General features: G+C 35.4%; 2 protein-coding genes across 2 annotated transcripts in view; both read left to right on the top strand.

Moving 5' to 3' along the window:
- LOC131536873 (butyrophilin-like protein 2) overlaps window positions 1–16,169 on the top strand; it is a 28,897-nt gene extending 12,728 nt beyond the window's left edge. Inside the window, exons 2-12 of the mRNA XM_058770044.1 lie at window positions 2,087–2,437; window positions 2,570–2,923; window positions 5,019–5,120; window positions 9,455–9,787; window positions 10,865–11,224; window positions 11,485–11,571; window positions 11,671–11,763; window positions 11,971–12,045; window positions 12,359–12,472; window positions 15,871–16,005; window positions 16,117–16,169. Coding sequence (XP_058626027.1) covers window positions 2,087–2,437; window positions 2,570–2,923; window positions 5,019–5,120; window positions 9,455–9,787; window positions 10,865–11,224; window positions 11,485–11,571; window positions 11,671–11,763; window positions 11,971–12,045; window positions 12,359–12,472; window positions 15,871–16,005; window positions 16,117–16,169 — 2,057 coding nt within the window. The remainder of the gene's footprint in view (window positions 1–2,086; window positions 2,438–2,569; window positions 2,924–5,018; window positions 5,121–9,454; window positions 9,788–10,864; window positions 11,225–11,484; window positions 11,572–11,670; window positions 11,764–11,970; window positions 12,046–12,358; window positions 12,473–15,870; window positions 16,006–16,116) is intronic.
- LOC131535819 (gastrula zinc finger protein XlCGF57.1-like) overlaps window positions 1–18,226 on the top strand; it is a 509,738-nt gene that overhangs the window by 208,237 nt on the left and 283,275 nt on the right. The gene's annotated exons all lie outside the window — the stretch shown is intronic.

Here is an 18,226-nt window from a genome sequence, read left to right as displayed (position 1 = left end):
AGGCTACACAATCATGGGGAAGACTGCTGATCTGACAGTTGTCCAGAAGACGATCATTGACACCCTTCACAAGGAGGGTAAGCCACAAACATTCATTGCCAAAGAAGCTGGCTGTTCACAGAGTGCTGTATCCAAGCATGTTAACAGAAAGTTGAGTGGAAGGTAAAATTCTGGAAGAAAAAGATGAAAAAAATGTGTTAAATGTGAGCCAAAATCATCACAATTAAAAGAACCAAAGACTTAAACTACTTCAGTCTGTGTGCATTGAATTTATTTAATACACGAGTTTCACAATTTGAGTTGAATTACTGAAATAAATGAACTTTTCCACGACATTCTAATTTATTGAGATGCACCTGTATGTATTTCCCCTCTGCCTGTCCTCATGTCTGAAGTTCAGCTCTGGGTCAAGTGTGTGTCTGCAGGTCAGGTAATGGCCCGAAAAGTCTTTTCAATTGATCGCTAAAGCTGTCTGTTCCACATAAAGGCGGGCCGTAGCTTTAAAGCTATTGGCCTACAGATAAAATGCAAATCCAGCATAGACAATATCTGTGTACCTTGTAGTCATGATCTTATAAGCCCAATTCCCTTCTTTCACTGTAAACATGGCGATATTGTTATTAAACATGTTAAAGTTGAAGTATCTTCTGAACTTCTTTACTGATGTCGTCATCACCGAGAGTTTTTGGTTTTATAGTGAATCAATAATCAGAATAATCAAATCCTAGAGTAAAAGAAAACAAAATACATAGCTATTTATTTGATCATATTTGATAATTATTCAGCTTTATAGACTCTGAATGAGACCAGTGAATCAAGATGATCATGTCAACATCAATACATAACCATCAACATCTTTCTTGCCATAACAAATGTGTCGTATAAATACAAAGTTGCGGCAGCCAGAGGATAGCCAACATTCAAAAGTCAAAGGTCAAGAGCTCAACAAAAGCTAAACATGAATCACCATAATGGTAACACTAAACAATAAATCATCATCATCTAAACCTCTGTAATTCTCATTAAAAACTTCTGTAGGTGTCTGACAGAAAAAAAGTCAATGTGGTTATTAATGTGTGAAGCTGGTAATGCTGTTTGTGGAGCTGTTAAATCACTCCTTCAATTATTCTGCTTGTTAACAGCAGGTGTTCATCACTAATGCTCAATCATCAGTCAATTAATCACTTAATTATTGCATTAAAGGGCTGTTAACACTACACCATTTTCAACTAAAAACAGATGTGCTTTGGCCGTTTATTTACATAATTTTTGTTTGTTTGTTTTTTTGTAGGCCTGAAAACAAACTTTTGAAAGCGTATGTTTTGAAGTGCAAGCTTTTGAAAACAATATCATTATAGTCTCTGTGTAAACTACAAAAATGTTGGTTTCACTTTATTTTGATGGTCCCTTTTGAACATTCTGTTGACTATAAGTAACGTTGCACCTACATATACACTAAATCTCATTAGAGTGTTAGTAGAGTATAAATAGAATGGTAGGGTTAGAATAAGCTGACATGTACTTGCAAATTTACTTATAGTCAGTAGATTATCTGTTGGGAGACTATCACTATAAAGAGTTAGCAGATATTAATCAGACAGCCTACTAATACTCTACTGAGAGTTTGTTGACATGTAAGTGCAAAGTTACTTACTGTCAACAGAATGTTCAAAAGGGACCATCAAAATATATGCACTTTGATAACACACACTGTGTAATTGTCACACATGTGAACGAGCACCAATTTGCCTTCGATTTCAGGCACTTGTTGGCAGTTTCCACAAAACTGCTGGTGAGAGAAAATCAGGGCTAAAATCATGCAGTGTGAACCCGACATTTGGTAAAAGGAACATTATTCTCTCTTTCTCTCTCTCTCTCTCTCTCTTTCTGAGTGAGTGGACCTTGGAGAAATAGGATGGACCTCAGTACTTACTCTCAAACTAAAGTACAGTACTAAAGTTTACAATACAGCAGATAAAATAGGGATGCAAATTTCAAAAGCAAAAATGTCATTGTTGGTTTTTGATTTCAAAAGCTTTATTTCACTTTTCTCTTTCTCTTTCTATGGGGAAAACATTGTTTTCAGGATTGACTGTGCATGGTCCCTCTGGTCCTCTGGTTGCTCCTCTGGGATCTTCAGTGGTGTTGCCCTGTTCTGTAGATGAACTTTTATCAGTGGAGGGTCTGGAGGTGGAATGGAGAAGAACAGACTCAGATACTTTAGTTCATCTGTATCAAGATGGTGAGAGTCGAGCAGAAGCCCAGCAGCAGGATTATCAGGATAGAGCTCATTTCATTACTGAAGAGATTCAACGTGGAAACTTCTCCCTCCGTCTGGACAACCTGAGAGCTGAAGATGATGGACGATACACATGTACTGTCTTCAGTCAGCAAGAGTCTGGAGAGACTGTGGTTGAAATAAAAGTTGATAATGTTGGTGAGTATTGACCACATGAGTCCCTTCCTAAATTTTCACTATGATTTTACAGAAACTAATTACTGTATGTTTCTGTATAAACTAATTAATGTATATATCCTGCTGTGATATTTACACTGTTTGTTCTTTCAGAGCATTTGAGAGTATCAGGATCGAGTCGCTCCATATCAGCGTCTGTGGGTGAAGACGTCACTCTGAGCTGCTCTGTAGACTCTCACATCTCTCCTGAAGAACTGGAAGTTTCATGGATGAAAACAGATGAAGATGGAGATATTGTGGTTCTGCTCTTCCAAAACAATAAGGCTTTACCAGAGGCAACAGATGAGCGATACAGAGACAGAGTTGAGTTCTTCACCGCTGAAACTCCCAAAGGAAACTTCTCTCTCAGACTGAAGAGCGTCAGAACTGAGGATAAAGGAGTTTATATGTGTGAGGTGTTTGCTGGAGGACTTTCAGCCAATACAACTGTAGTACTGGAGAGACTGGGTGAGTCATAAAAACTAATACATAAGTGTAATTTGGTTATTCATTTACGTCCAGTTGCATATAAAATCTATTTAGATTACATATTTTAAGTGATTTTGATTTATTCCAATGAATACAACTGCGATTTTTTTTAATAGACAATAATTAAACAGCATTAACTATGCAAATAAATCCCTGTAGAGTGACAGTTCCTCTGAGATCAGATGTCACCGCAGCAGAACACAGCTGATAGCAGCACACACAGTTTAGGACAGTGATCTTCATGAGAGACTCAATAAGCACATATTATCTTTAGCTTGAGTCACCCGCAAATCACATCGTAATCCCTCATTTCTTTTTTCATAATACTTGCATTCAATTTTAAAAAGGATTCAAATAACATTAAAAACATCAAATAACATTAAAAACATTCAATATTTAGTTTTTCATATTTATATAGTTTAGGTTTTTGTTATATGCATTTAAAAAATATATATATATATTAAATAAGCACATGATTTGCTTTCTCATTATGCAATGATCTTTTCAGTATTTATTTTTTATTTTTTTATTATTATTATTCAATTGCTAGGACTTATTTCTCAGTACATTTTCAAAAGACATTTCACACAGTTCTCTTCACCAAATTTCAGCTTGACACAGCAGTTATTTTCACTACCAAAATGCACTAAAATAACCAAAACACTTAATTCATGACTTAAATCAAACCATTCTTCCAAAAACAAGGTTTTCACACAACAAGCATAGTTCATCATTTATAAAACACAGACCTGGCAAACACTTGCAACAGGCAGCATTATAAAGAGTTTTCTTTTGTAAAATTTCTACAAACAAGAATATAATACAGTTGTCAATATCGTGCTGCGTTTCGGCCTCTAGAGGTCTTCAGTCGGCCTTCACATCTATCTCTCACAACCTGTAATATAGCAGATTGCTGTTTTAGGCTGTTTTGTATTAGGTTAGGTTTTGAACTTCAGTTTAACACTGGCCTGTATACATAGAGCTTTTGTGGTGTTTGTGTCTGAGTGAGAAAAGAACTCATGTAATTTCAAAGATGTAGATATTTTGTGCCAAAGCAATGATAAATGATGCACTGTTTAGTCCAGTCTGCTGTTGTGCTCATTGTGTAAGACTCTGCCGAATGCGTAAGTGAGGGATAATCCACGGCTAGCTGAGCATTAAACAATTTTAATGCATGACATGGAGGAAAAGAACCACCCGACGTGAAATTCGTAAAAACGTTTAATGCACACATAGCCGTGCATTATCCTGCTTATACCATGGTCATTTGCCAGCATTGACAACTTAAAGCTGTTAAAGGGGTCATCGGATGCCCGTCAACAAGTTGATATGATTCTTTAGGGTCTTAATGAAAAGTCTGTAACATACTTTGGTTAAAGTTTCTCAATGGTAGTGTAAAACAACACTCTTTTTACCCTGTGAAAACCACTCTGGCGTCGAAACCATGATGGACTGATGACAGCTCACTCAGGGCGGGTCTAAGGTAAAACACCAGTGTCAATCAACAATCGTGGGAGGGGCCTGTGCAGAGCTATGTTACTCTGCCAAGAACCTCAAAACAGCTTGATCTGAGAAAGTGATTATTATTATTACTGGGGATATTTTTTTTAAAAGCACTGGGTGGATTTTTATCATTATAGGGTGGTTGTGCACACACACTGACAACACACATTTATGTTCAAACAACATGTAAAAGTGAATTTTGCATCCGATGACCCCTTTAATGATGCTTGCAGCACAATACTTAACCAAAAGGTTAAAAGTGATGGTTATTTTCATCAGTTACGGCTCGTTAGCGCTAGCATTCTGCTCGCTTCAAATCAGACAAAGAGATGAAATAGTGCAGTAATATCACATTTATTTGAATGAATTAATTATAACATTTATTTGAATTAATACTAGTATTATAATAAGCTATAAAACAACAGAAAGCTATGGAAAATCCCCCTTTATTTAGGAAAGTGCATGTGTGTTCCTACTTCATCATATTTTGGGGTCAAATGGTTGCAATATATACTGTACAAGGAACTTTGCACAATAATAACATTGTCTGATAACTGTCTGTGTTTCTCAGGTTTCTCTGTTTTACACATAATGGTGTTGGTTCTCTGTATTTCTGCATCTGGATCTGCTCTTCTGCTCTGCTGCCTGATCTACTGCAGATCTCCTACTAAAGGTACAAATAGAACAGGAACATATTCTGATTTGCTGTGATTCAGTGGAAAATAAATTTGAATCTAATGATAATAATAACCATCATTGCAATAATGAGTGTTTATTGAGTGTGTAAGGCTGGTAAATCAAATGGCTCCTGCTGATTTTCCTATATTCACAGTATAGAAATATTTACAGTATAGGAAAAATCCAGAAATCAGAATTTTGTTACTGTGATATATGATGAGTTTAATTAGTTGAAGTTATTAGTAGTTATTAATATTTTGACAAATACAACACCAATATGAGATCAGACATCAATTTTAAAACAATAAAGGAAATTTAGCAGCTCTTGAAGTATTGTATATTTGATATGAACATATATATATATATATATGTTCCTGTAGCTCAAATAGTAGAGCATGGCGCTAGCAACGCCAAGATCATGGGTTCGATTCCCAGGGAAAGCAAGAGCTGATAAAATGTAAAAACTGTAACTTGAATGCAATGTAAGTCGCTTTGGATAAAAGCGTCTGCTAAATGCATAAATGTAAATAAATGTAAATGTAAATATTTGGAGCATCCTAAAGCTATGTGTTACTAGTAGCTAAGCTCAGGAAAAAAAATGAGCAAAATCTAGTACATAGACAGATTGCTCATCAGTATTGTGTACAGTAAAGGGGAAAAACATTGCTAGATGACTCTATTTTCTTTGTTTGAATATATTTACGACATAGCTCTCTCCAGGTACAGATAGATCAGTTATAGTTGTCCTTGAATCACTCTGTGTCCAATAACTGCACAGAAACCGCCCAAGTCACCAGTACTAGTGTCTTCTGAAGTAGTAAGGGAAGCTTGAGTGGCTCTTCTGAACTAGTAATATCTTAGTTTTTATGTCTGGTGCTTCGTTACTTGGAACCCAAATTTATGCAAATTAGCAGAAACAAAATATGTTGACTACCAATGGGAGTGTGGATAGTGATCTACCAAGTGATGCAATTTTATACTACAACAGAGTTAGAAAACCTACCAGCAACCGACAGCACGGAGACTATGGGACGTCCAGTGATTTAACCACTGTCAGTGTAAACACCTCATTAGTGTCCCAATAATCTGGTCACAAAAATTGGCCCCATTTGCACCTGTATTTATTGTGATTAAAACAGTCTAAAGACAGATGCTGATAGTGGGGTTATTTTGCCTCAACATTTACCTCACATTAGACGTGAAATGTATTTTCTTTTTCAGGTTTGATTGTGCAACATTCTTCGACCCTGTTTGTCTCTCTGGGAGGTTCAGTGGTTTTGCCCTGCCATGTTCCTCCAAACTTACTAACTGAAGATCTGAAGGTGGAGTGGAGAAGAACAACAAAAAAGTCAGAGACTTTAGTTCATCTGTATGAAGATGGTGAGATTCAAGCAGAGAAACAACACCAGGATTATAAAGAAAGAGCTCATTTCTTTACTGATCACATTAAACATGGAAACTTCTCCCTCCGGCTGGAAAAACTGAGAGCTGAAGATGAGGGACAGTATACATGTACAGTTCACAGCAAGAGGAATTATGTGTTTTCAGCCAAGACAAAACTGGTCCTGAGTAAGTAAACAGATTAAAACAAATCACTTGATTCTTAATAGTCAACAGTACAGTACAGGTTTTCAACTGGTTTGATTATTTAGTGTTTCAGTGATGCACCAATATTACATGTTTGAGGCACAATAACTGAAGATAGTGAATACAAGTTACACTGTTGTTGATTTGTCACGTTATTTACAACTGATTATCATATATGTTTAAAATGTTTGTGTGTGTGTGTGTGTGAACATTTGCAATTATTTCTAAACAAGAAATAATAACTACCTGGTCTCATTGGATTTACGTACCTGGGTGCACTTTTTAGCGTGACATGAAATACGTACCAATAAGTGCATATCACTGTAGTTTCCAAAATAAATGAACACTTTCACACAAATTTACAGAGTTGCGATTAATAAACTGTAATTTTCACACAATTACTTGAAGAATATCGTGCTATGACTTAAAAACAATATTAATATGCTGGGAGATTTGAAAACTGATACTTTTGAACGTTAGCATCGCACACATCCAGCTTCATATCTATGGGTTTTCATCGGTGATAAGTTTGTTCGGTGGTTCACGGAGTACGGAGACGGACTTAGGAGACAAGAAGCACCAGTTCGAATCCCGTGTAACTACGATTCGACAAAGCAGTTAAAACCATAGATAGACTGTAAAAAAAAAATGGACGTAGTGTCCGTGACGTCACTCATAGGTTTCTGAAGAGCATTTTTGAAGCCTAAAGTGGGCGGAGCCGACCGCCGCCGTCTTGGAAGCGCGTCACCGCGCGTCACTCCCGGATAATCGAAAATGGGCAAAAAGGCGGGACGTGGGTGAAGCTGAGCTGAAACCACGCCCGTCATGCAAAGACAAAACACCATAAATTCATTTTTGGTCGAAAATGAGTTATTGATCATTTTGGGACATTAGTGACCTCCTTTATCATGTGTTTAAGTATCATGGAGAAAAGCCCCGGAGAAACCAAGGCAGAACACAGTATAACATCAGTTACCGCTCTTTGATTTTGTTTTGGAAAGCTCAATTAAGTTACGGTGCTCTGCATGTGTTTGCATTCGTTCGTCAATACTGTGCCAGCCTGGAGTTACACGGTATTCTGCCTTTGTTTTACTGTCCATTAAAGTCTACCGCGTTTATTGTGTACTTCTATATCTGTCGGCGCTTCATTAGACAAACAAATGAGAGAGATCGCGATCTAACAAACTGCTCCATATAACAAAGCACTGTAAGCAATAACGATTCGATAACTTGGCAACAATAATTAAGCGTAAATAATCTTTAAAGTGTTTTTTTTTATTTTTTGTAATGTAGATTATTCACTCAGTGCAGCTGTCAGTCTGGGGCTGCACACTTCTGTACATGAGGACTCAAATGCCCTGACAGAGTGTCACACATAAAATCAATAACTGTTCGCAATTAAATCCTTTTCCTTCCTTTTCTTGTAAGTCGACAAAATCCATTGCAATGAACGCCATCGGAGATGTTTAATTCACAATCATTCGTAACATTATCCCTGCTGGCCTTCACATCAATCCACAAGTCGTTCTTAAGCTATTTTAATTCAGTTCGATGTAAAAACAATAGGCTAAGTATGTCTTGCATCCTTTAATGTTAGCGAACATTGCATATAAATTGGTTGCAAATCTTTAAAGCCAGTTTTCTAAGTTTCACACTCTAGCGAGTTTCACACTCTGGAGCAGAGCGGCAATCCACCTGTCACTCAAGTGACCTTAATTATCTAGAACTTTAAGGCTTAATATAATTTAAACGGACGAGTTGTCACGAAGGGCAAAATTAGCTATATAGACCAAAATAATTTTTTGTACCAGGCTGTAAACATGTTTTTTTACTACTGTAAAGTTGGGCATTTTAACATGGGGAGTCTATGGGATTGACTCCCTTTTGCAGCCAGCCTCCAGCGGCCAGTCGATGAATTGCAGTTTTAGTCACTTCCGTGTTGGTTTCAAGAGAGAGAGCGGGAGGTTGCCTCTTGGTTAAAACCTGCGTAAAAGGAAGTTCAAATGGCTCAGTTGTATCAGCTAATACGTTTTTATATCAGTTTTGTATTTGTTAACACTATCGGGTAGGTTTAGGGCTGGATTTGGTGTAGGGCATATTTCCAACACGATAGAGCATTAACCTTTAGCGACAGTCCCCGGATATTTGAATTCTGAACCGCTGCAATACGGATCTGAAGCAACGTAATAAAAAAACAGCAATACGTACCAATATCTACGTAATAAAAACGTGTCAGGGTTCACGAATTGAACCTGTGTTTTAGCGCCACTCAGTGAACATTTCTATTTGAAACTGCGGCGAAACGTGCAGCAAGGTACGTAAAACGGTGTCGCACAAAAAGTGCGCAGAGGTACGTATTTTTATGAGACCAGGTTGAATAATTATATGAAATCTAAATATATTTGTAATCCTGAATATGCTATAAATCCAAATATATATTAGTGCAAACACTTTTTGACCATTCACACAGTATTGCATGTTATCACTTTTTACAGTGTATGGTAATGTACTTTTTATTGTTTTTGTTTTTCTGATGTGATGCTGGAAAGGTTTTCATTCAGTTCCTCTAAGAGCAATTGAAACTGAAAACTGAAAAAAAAAAAAAGTTATATTTTGGATATTAAACCAAATAATAATTAAAATAATATATAAATATATAATTAATTAATGGCAAATTTTGAATGATAGACTAGCTGTTATGCAAATTTTTCCACATGAAAACATGTTTCTATTCCTTTATAGAGCTCCTTATGAATGATGATGATGTTCCTCTGGGAGGTTCAGTGGATTTGGCCTGTCAGGTCGACAAAAGCTTGTTAGAGAACAGTCTGAAGGTGGAGTGGAGAAGAGCAGACTCAGAGAATCTGGTTCATCTGTATCAAGATGGCAAGAGTCGAGCAGAAGAACAGCACCAGGATTATCACAAAAGAGCGCATTTCTCAAAGAAGAAGATTAAAGATGGAAACTTTTCCCTCCGTCTGAAAAAACTGAGAGCTGGAGATGAAGGGGTTTACACATGTCAAGTCTACAGGGAGCAGGACTGTGTGTGTTCAGTCAACACAGAGTTAAAACTGGGTAAGTGTAAATAAAAAAGAAAAGAAAATAAACTGCTGCTGCTGTTTCCTGATCAATATATGATCCAGATTTTTAATAACATTAGTTTGATGCATTTAAGTGATGAATATAATTGTCTGGTCATGTATTATTAATTGTATACATAACATTATTAATTTGAAGGAGCACCAGCTATCTGATCATGTATGTATATGCTTTATCAGCTGTGCTGGGTTTGTAAATGTGATAAAAGATATAAAAGCTATATGCAGATAATGCCAAAAAAATAAATAAATAAAAATTTGTGGAAGGCTGTATTGTTCAGCAAAGTCTGAACTCTGTCTGTTAATACTTGCCATGACCTGTGTCAGCAGCCTGTTTAATTAATTATTAATGTTGATGACATTCTTTATCATTTAACAGAGTCTACATCTAATTAGACTCTAATTAGACAGAAACACTCTTTTACTTGAACTATTTTTACTATAATGACTGTCTACTGTTGTCCTCACAGCAGAACTGAATTCTGTTTGCATCACTGAAACACCATTGTCTTGTTTATCACTGTAAAGCTGCTCTGAAACAATCTGTATTGTACAAAGTGCTATAGAAATACAGGTAAAAAAACACAATCATAAAATAAGAACAGATCATTTCACATATATAATTCAGGAAATGAAGCAAATGAAACTGTTCTGGCTGTGGATATATAGTTCAATTGCTATTAAAGTGCCTTGAACAAACTCTGATTATCTTTCATAGATTTGATGTCATTAACTTAACAAACTTTACAGCACCCTAATCCAGTGATTATTTCTTCTTCAAAAGCACTTGATGATGGTTTTCTCAGAAGGGCTAATAAAAAAACACCTGTGTGCCCTTACTTACTACCTCAAGAGACTAGAAACTGTGATCCAGTGTTGTGTGTGATATGTGTCAGACAGTGTGAGGAGGAGACCTCAGTTCTCTCACTGCTGTACATTCATGGAAGAAGAATAAGTGATAACAAACGTAATTGGAGATCATGAACCTTCTTTGCTTAATCCTTAATAAACGTGTGTGTGTTTTTTTTGTTTGTTTTTTTTTCTTCATTTTCAGGATTCATTGTGAAACCTTCTCATCACACATCTGTTCCTCTGGGATCTTCAGTGGTTTTGCCCTGTTATAATGATAAACCCTCTAGAATGGAGAGTCTGAAGGTGGAATGGAGCAAAAAAGGCTTAAATTATCTGGTTCATCTGTATGAAGATGGTGAGAGTCAAGCAGACAAACAGCAGCAGGATTATCAGCATAGAGCTCATTTCTTTACTGAGCACCTTAAAGATGGAAACTTCTCCCTCCGTCTGGACGATCTGAGAGCTGAAGATGAGGGACGATACACATGTACAGTTCACAGTGGTTTATTACGGAATCGCAGGCAAACTTCAACCAAGATAAATTTGGTACTGAAACTACTAGGTAAGTCTATAGATAAGAAAAAGACCTACTCTTCTATCCTTAATCAGTAGATTAATTATTAATAATATTACATTTGTGTTTCTAACAGTGTTTTGAGTTTGATTCATTAAGTTAGAAATGTAATCGTCAGAAAGAACAGAGACGTGTGTTTTTAATAAAACTGAATTACTGATAGTGATAGTTTAATAATTATTAAATATTTCATTAAAATGTAATTCACTATTTAACTGAACATGATTTATTTTGTATTTTCTCTCCAGAGACAGTTTTCCGTCTTCAGATGTTTCTCGTCTTCTGTCCAAATGTTCTGATGTTTCTTGCGTTTGTCCTCTGGGGTGTTTCTGAAGGTGAGTGTTTCACTACTGATTGTGTTCAATGCACAATAATGTATCATTCAAATAGTTGTTTATTAATACAGTAATTATTATTATCTGGTTTTGTTTCAGGGTCTCTGTTTGAGACGGTCTCTTGTTGTACTCTTTATTTTCTGAGGCCGCTCATGTTGCTCTGGACGGCTCCGTATGTTAATGACTTCACAGGTGATTCATTATTGACAGTTTATTACAGAAAATATACTTCATGAATTATAATACCCAGATTGTTTTCACATGAACTAAATAATCTGTCAATACCTGAATGAATTTTACATTAAAAAGGATTCAGTGTTTTATTGGCGTTTGTGTTTCATTGTGTTGGTGTTGTAAGTGATTTGTGGATGTAATCATTTAATCTTTTCTGTTTTACAGGCAAGATTAAAACATGGGTTCTGTATTACAGTTTTAGAACAGAATATATTGTTTTCTCAGCTGTTTTTTATTCAGGTAAATAAATCCAAATGTAAATCAACAGTCATTATCATAAACACATTAAAATGCTCATTAACAGTTAAACAGTAATTACATATAAATGATGAAATATTCTCAATATCCTGCAGGAAATCTTGAAAACAAAACATGACATTAATACTTGGAAGTGTCTTGTGTTACTGTTGTATTGTTGTCAGTATAAGGTATTTTACATGTGTTCGGTGCTGAACTGTGTGACTGAACACATTTTAGTAATTCCTTTGATCTTATTTATATTTTGTTCTTCTATTTTAGTAATTGTTGGTTTGTATCTCTTCCTCTATTCCAGTTCTGTTTAAATCTGCCTTGGACAAAAGTCTGAATTACAGCGGATTTGAAGGCATCATGATTATAGTCCTCTTTGTGATAGTGATTCTGTTCAACCTCATCTATATTATTTTCTGTAAGTATTTCCTTCCATCAAGAGTCAGTGAGATGATTGTGCTGTGAAATCATGTTTTACCAGATTAATGGTGTTTGTTAAAGGCACAACATATAAAAACCATAACATCTCCATTAGACAAGGTTTATAGAGCAGATTTTATACACATAATCAGAGTGTATACAGAGACTGAGTCTTAAAGGGACAAACACCCAGACTATTACATACACCTTTCAGAATCAGCTAAATGACTTTTATTAATTTTTTATTAAGAGGATCATAATTTGTGTATTTATTTATTACTGGCCTGAATAAGATATTTCACACAACAATGTTTATATATATAGTCCACAAAACAAAATTATAGCTGCATTTGCAGAAATGAAGCATTTTGAAAGTTTACATACCTTTGTTTCTTGTGTGCTGTTACCTGGATGATCCACGACTGTGTTTACGTTTTGTGATGATTGTTCATGAGTCTCTTGCTTGTCTTGAGCAGTTAAACTCTGTTCTTCAGAAAAATCCTCCAGCTCCTGCACATTCTTTGCTTTTCCAGCATCTTCTGCATATCTGAACCCTTTCCAGCAGAGACATCTTCACACAAAGAGAACTGAGGGACTCAAACATTCACTGATGCTCAATGAGGCTCATTTAGAGTCGGGGGTGTAAACTTTTGCACAGGATGACTGGGATAAATTGTTCTTATTCCGTCTTCTGGGAAACATGTAAATATAATACGTAGCTTCTGGAGGATAGTAGTAAAGGGAAAATATGATATGTAAAGAAAACAAGAACAATTTCCACCAATCCTCCTGATCAAAAGTTTACACCCCCGACTCTTAATGTGCTGTGTTTCTTTGAGCATCAGTCAATCTGTGCAGCTTTTGATCATCCAGGCAACACCACACAAATCAAGAGTACATTTGAACCGGGTCTTCTGTGTAAATTCAGTTATTATTTTGTCTTGTTGACTAATTAAAATGCAATTTTTACGATCCCTCTTTTTTATATTAATCATTTACCATATTCTGCCACAGAATCCTAGAACCAGACCTAGTTGCATTTGCTTTTGTATCTTTATGAGAAATATGAATCTTGGTGCTGTGATCAGGATCCAACATTAGTGAAAACACAGCTCCACAAATCCCTCAAATGAATCACTTTTATTTGCCTTTTCTTTTTAAAGTATGCATGCATTTATTTAAATATCATCTCTGATCTCTGAACACAAACACCTGATATCAGCAGTTCAGTCAGAGTCTTTACCTTAAATATTTGACTAGAGACACATTAAATGTTTGTATAAAGCTACTGATGCTTGTATTTAATTAAATTCTGTTACTGATACTTGTAATGTCATTATTCATAATTGTCATATTCATCTAAAGAATTACACACTTTACATGAAATAGAATAAAACACAGTGGTCAGATCCACTTATCGTATTATTATCGATCAGCGGTCAGATCTACTGTTTTAGGTTTGAGGGAATCAACTTCTTCCAGCAGGTGCTGTAAAAATACTGTTGCAATTAATTATCATGTATTATAATAATAATAATGTGTTGTTTTGACTTAAAGTAAGTGTTTGTGCTTGACTTAAATTAAGTAAACTTGAATATTTTCATTATCTCAACAAACACTATATTTTAAGTTATGTTAAGTAATTGCAACAATCATTTATTACAGAGATATGTATCACTAGTCTTTATTACAGTATTTTTCAGTTGAATATACATTAAACAGTGATTGAATCAACACCGAGACATCAGAGACATGAATCATTTCTGATGATTGTTTCTTCCACACAGTTCATGATCTGCTGTGAAACTCTTCACACGACTCTGTCGCACATTTATTACTGAACATCTGTTTCTAACATCATGAGAGTCGCCTGAAATAATCTCAGTGAGCGAATACAGAAAACACCAGCGCAAAACAAGCTCAATATCAAGCTCAGTGTGCTTCATTGTCTCATATACAAGTCACAGAAAAGCTCACAGATGTCAGATACAGCAGCTTCAGCAAAGAGAGGACGAGTCAGAGAATAAATGTTGAAATTAAAGATTATTTCATGTGTTTTTGAGTGAAGGGAGAGGTCTGTTAATGTCTGATGTTCAGTTATGTTTGGCATTCAGAAGAGTTTCTGTGATGTTTATGGTTTAGTTGGTGAATTAAGTCTATAATGTTTGTTACTTCACTCATTGAGCAGTAGCTGTGTTGGTGTTCGTGCAGCGACAGTGACTTCTTCTGTGTGCTGCTGTGTAACTGTAGTTAAAGAAACACTTTACAATTAACCTTCATGAATGACCAGCACGAATGTGATATATAAAGCCTATATATATATATAATACAAGTTATGTTCTTGTAAAATTTCTCTTCAGATTCATTAGGATATTATTCAATGTCATTTTTATGATATTGTTAAAAATGTTTAATTGCCTGTTTGTGCTTTATGCGGGGAAGAAAGTGTTACTCATTTTAAAATGAGTTATTTCTGTTTGGCGTACTTGCGTCATGACGTCATTGCACGCCTCGATAGGTGGCGCGCGCGCGTGCATGTGCTTCATTAAAGAAGCGCTCCTTTTTAATTATCCTTTAATCTTCTTTATTATAAGTTACCTCTTTCCAGGTATGTGCAAAACAAAACACACTTCCGTATGAGTATAAATTCTGTTTAATACGATAGTAATAATGAGTTATATGTGCTAAAAGCAGTTATGTGTCATGAGTTAATTGAGCTGAAGCACATGGTCAGCGCGAGAGTCGCTATTCGTGATTAATAATCAATATATTGATGTTAGTTGAGAGTTTATGATGTTGTTTCAGGTTATGAGTTATTTAGGTAATTGAACCCCTTCCCCCTCTTCTGTCTGTTAACTGGACGCGATTAATTGAGCGGTGTTTATGTGGTTAATGTTTTTCAGTTTTGTTTGACAGTTTCAGTCATCTCATTGTTAAGGGTATACATCGATGAAACTGTTATATATTCTCCCAGTGTTTGTGTGCATTCGTGAAATCTTACTCTGTTTGTAAAGAGCATGATATTTGAGTTGGTTGTGAATGTGTTTTGGTGCTGGAGCATGTTGTGAACTGTGTGGAGGTTGTTAAGTGGCCTGTTGAACATATTTTCTTGTTCTTTCTGGTGTGATTTAAAGTGTTAAAGTCTCTCATGTTAATATCATATGCTTTTGTTATATATACGTGTTTAATACTGAGTCAAAGAGGCCATCACTGCAGCTCTCTTCAATTCTTCATTAATCTTCTTTATTATGAATGATTGTGTGAACATTGTCCAAATTAAAATATGAATTAGTGAAGTTAGTTTACTTCTGTTTTATTTATTTTTTAAATGACTTTAATTCAAAGTTGATCAAACATTTGAATCAATTTATTAATTGTTGTTGTTTTCTTCTACAGTGTTGGTGAGATTAATTGGTAAATTAAGTCAGCGGATCATAACTATATTCGGTGTTCTGGCTAATATAAGCTTTGATGTTCTGCCTTCACTACAATTCATCCTCCTGTTCTTCTCCTTTGGATCGGTTAAAGGAGGTGAGTTTACATTCATTTATGAGTAGTAGTGCAAGAAAAACAAGTTTATCAGATAAGCCAGGCTTACTTCAGTGAGTCTGACTCAGTGTCACTTGATTTGGTTTCATGAAGCAAATTCACCTTCGCTCAAGTTCAGTCACTGGCACCTTACGCTGGGAAACTAACCAGGTCCGGAGCAGGTTAACTGTCAGGCTATTTATATATATATATATATATTTGCATCAATTTCTAACATTTACAGAAGAGAAATATACTCGTGACATGTCAGTTATGCACTGAGGAAAACACAACGTCTCAAATTAAACATGAAACAGCACAAATATATTCACTGTTTGTCATGGCGGATCGATCTGATCCACGATCAGCATTAAGAGCTGTTTAAGAATAAGCGTGCACATTGAATTATCTTTACTCACTGAACCTGGATTGAATTAGTCAGATTGCGTGAACTTAAATGGTCGTTTATGAAACTGCTTTAGCCCGATTGATTTGTTCGGTTATTTCAAGTCAGGTTTTGGACTTTAATCACAGCTTTTCTTAGCGTCTTTTATGAAACAGGCCTCTGAATGTGACACAAACGAGTTCATTTGAAGACCACAATAAAACCACACGTGCAAAACTCACACGGATGTCCATGTTGCTCACATTGTGAACTTGACGTTAATTAATATAGTTTATGAATATGTAGTAAATTTCTAAACGACACATAACACTAGATTACAGATGTTAAAACAAGACGTGACAGCATCATACGTATTGTCAAAGATGCTGCATAACAACAGAAAGAAAAAACAACTACAACACAAACATCAGTAAAGATTGTAATAAATTAGCAAGTAAGAGTAAATAAAAGCAGCTGTAATACAGTATGAAAGAGCATTAATAAATGTGCAGGAGTGGAGCTGGATCAGGAGGACACATACTGTGCTCATCGCTTGACAGAGGCTCAGAGTTGTGATGAACATGTTTAATTTTATGATAACACTTTTCCTGAGTTTGTGAGTGTTTTGTGCGTCCTGTGAGAAAGTGCAGGGGTGTATTTCAGAAAGCAGGGTTAACTTACCGTCAGCTAAACCCTGAACTCTCGGTTGATTAACCTAAACCTTGTTTACTCGAGGTACGTGGTTCGGGAGTAAGTTCATTCAACTCAGAGTTTGTTCCTGGTTAAGACTCAAGACATCCTCAACAGAGCGACGAATCGACGAGTCACTATGGAAACGGACGCTAAGGCTGATGATACACAGGCAATTTTTTTGAGCAATGTTGCTTTGAGGATGGGTAACAAATATCAGTCGTGGGCCCTGTGTCTCAAAAACTTGCCCCGTGTATCATCAGCCTCAGAAAAAGCACAGCATACTGTTTAATCTTTCATCCCTGAGAATAATAATTATATTATTTGTTTGATGCTGATTATATAATAAGTCGTTTGTAGTTTTTTTATAGAAATACATTATAGAAAATGCAGATCCATGATGTGTGAGATGACAAAATATAATAAATATATTACAATAAAATAAACATTACCTTGTTATAATAGTGTTTTATAATTTATACAAATAACACTTATATATGACAATAACATAAATATTATAACCCTATTAGAATAATATAATATTACCTTTTAATATAAGGTAATATATTATTATTATTATTATTATTATTATAAGGCTTAGATATTATAATAATAATAATAATAATATAATATTACCTTATATATTACTTATATTAGTGCTTTAAAATTAACATATCATACAGCCATCTACCTATCTATCTACTCATATATATATATATATATATATATATATATATATATATATATGTATATGTATATGTATATGTGTGTGTGTGTGTGTGTGTGTGTGTGTGTAAGGGATAATCAACGGCTAGCTGTGCATTAAACGTTTTGAATGCACAACATGGAGGCGAAGAACCACCCGACGCACAGCGGAGTTTAATGCACAGTTAGTCGTTGATTATCCGTTTATGTCATGGTCATTTACCAGCATTCACATATTAAAGATGTTAATAATATTTGTGCTGCAATATTTGACCGAACGATAAAAATGACTTATTTTCGCCTGTATTACTATTCAACTGTAACTGTATGTTACTATGGTTACCAATGTTTATAGGAAGCGCATTAATATGTGATTAAACTGACCTGGAACTACCTGCAGTTCAACGAATTTAATCAACACCTGCCAGCCAATCAGAATCCAGT

This window comes from Onychostoma macrolepis, chromosome 03 (assembly GCF_012432095.1).
Source record: "Onychostoma macrolepis isolate SWU-2019 chromosome 03, ASM1243209v1, whole genome shotgun sequence".
Lineage (NCBI taxonomy): Eukaryota > Metazoa > Chordata > Actinopteri > Cypriniformes > Cyprinidae > Onychostoma > Onychostoma macrolepis.
The sequence above is the reverse complement of the archived record's forward strand: the minus strand, read 5'-3'. Positions and strand labels throughout refer to the sequence as shown.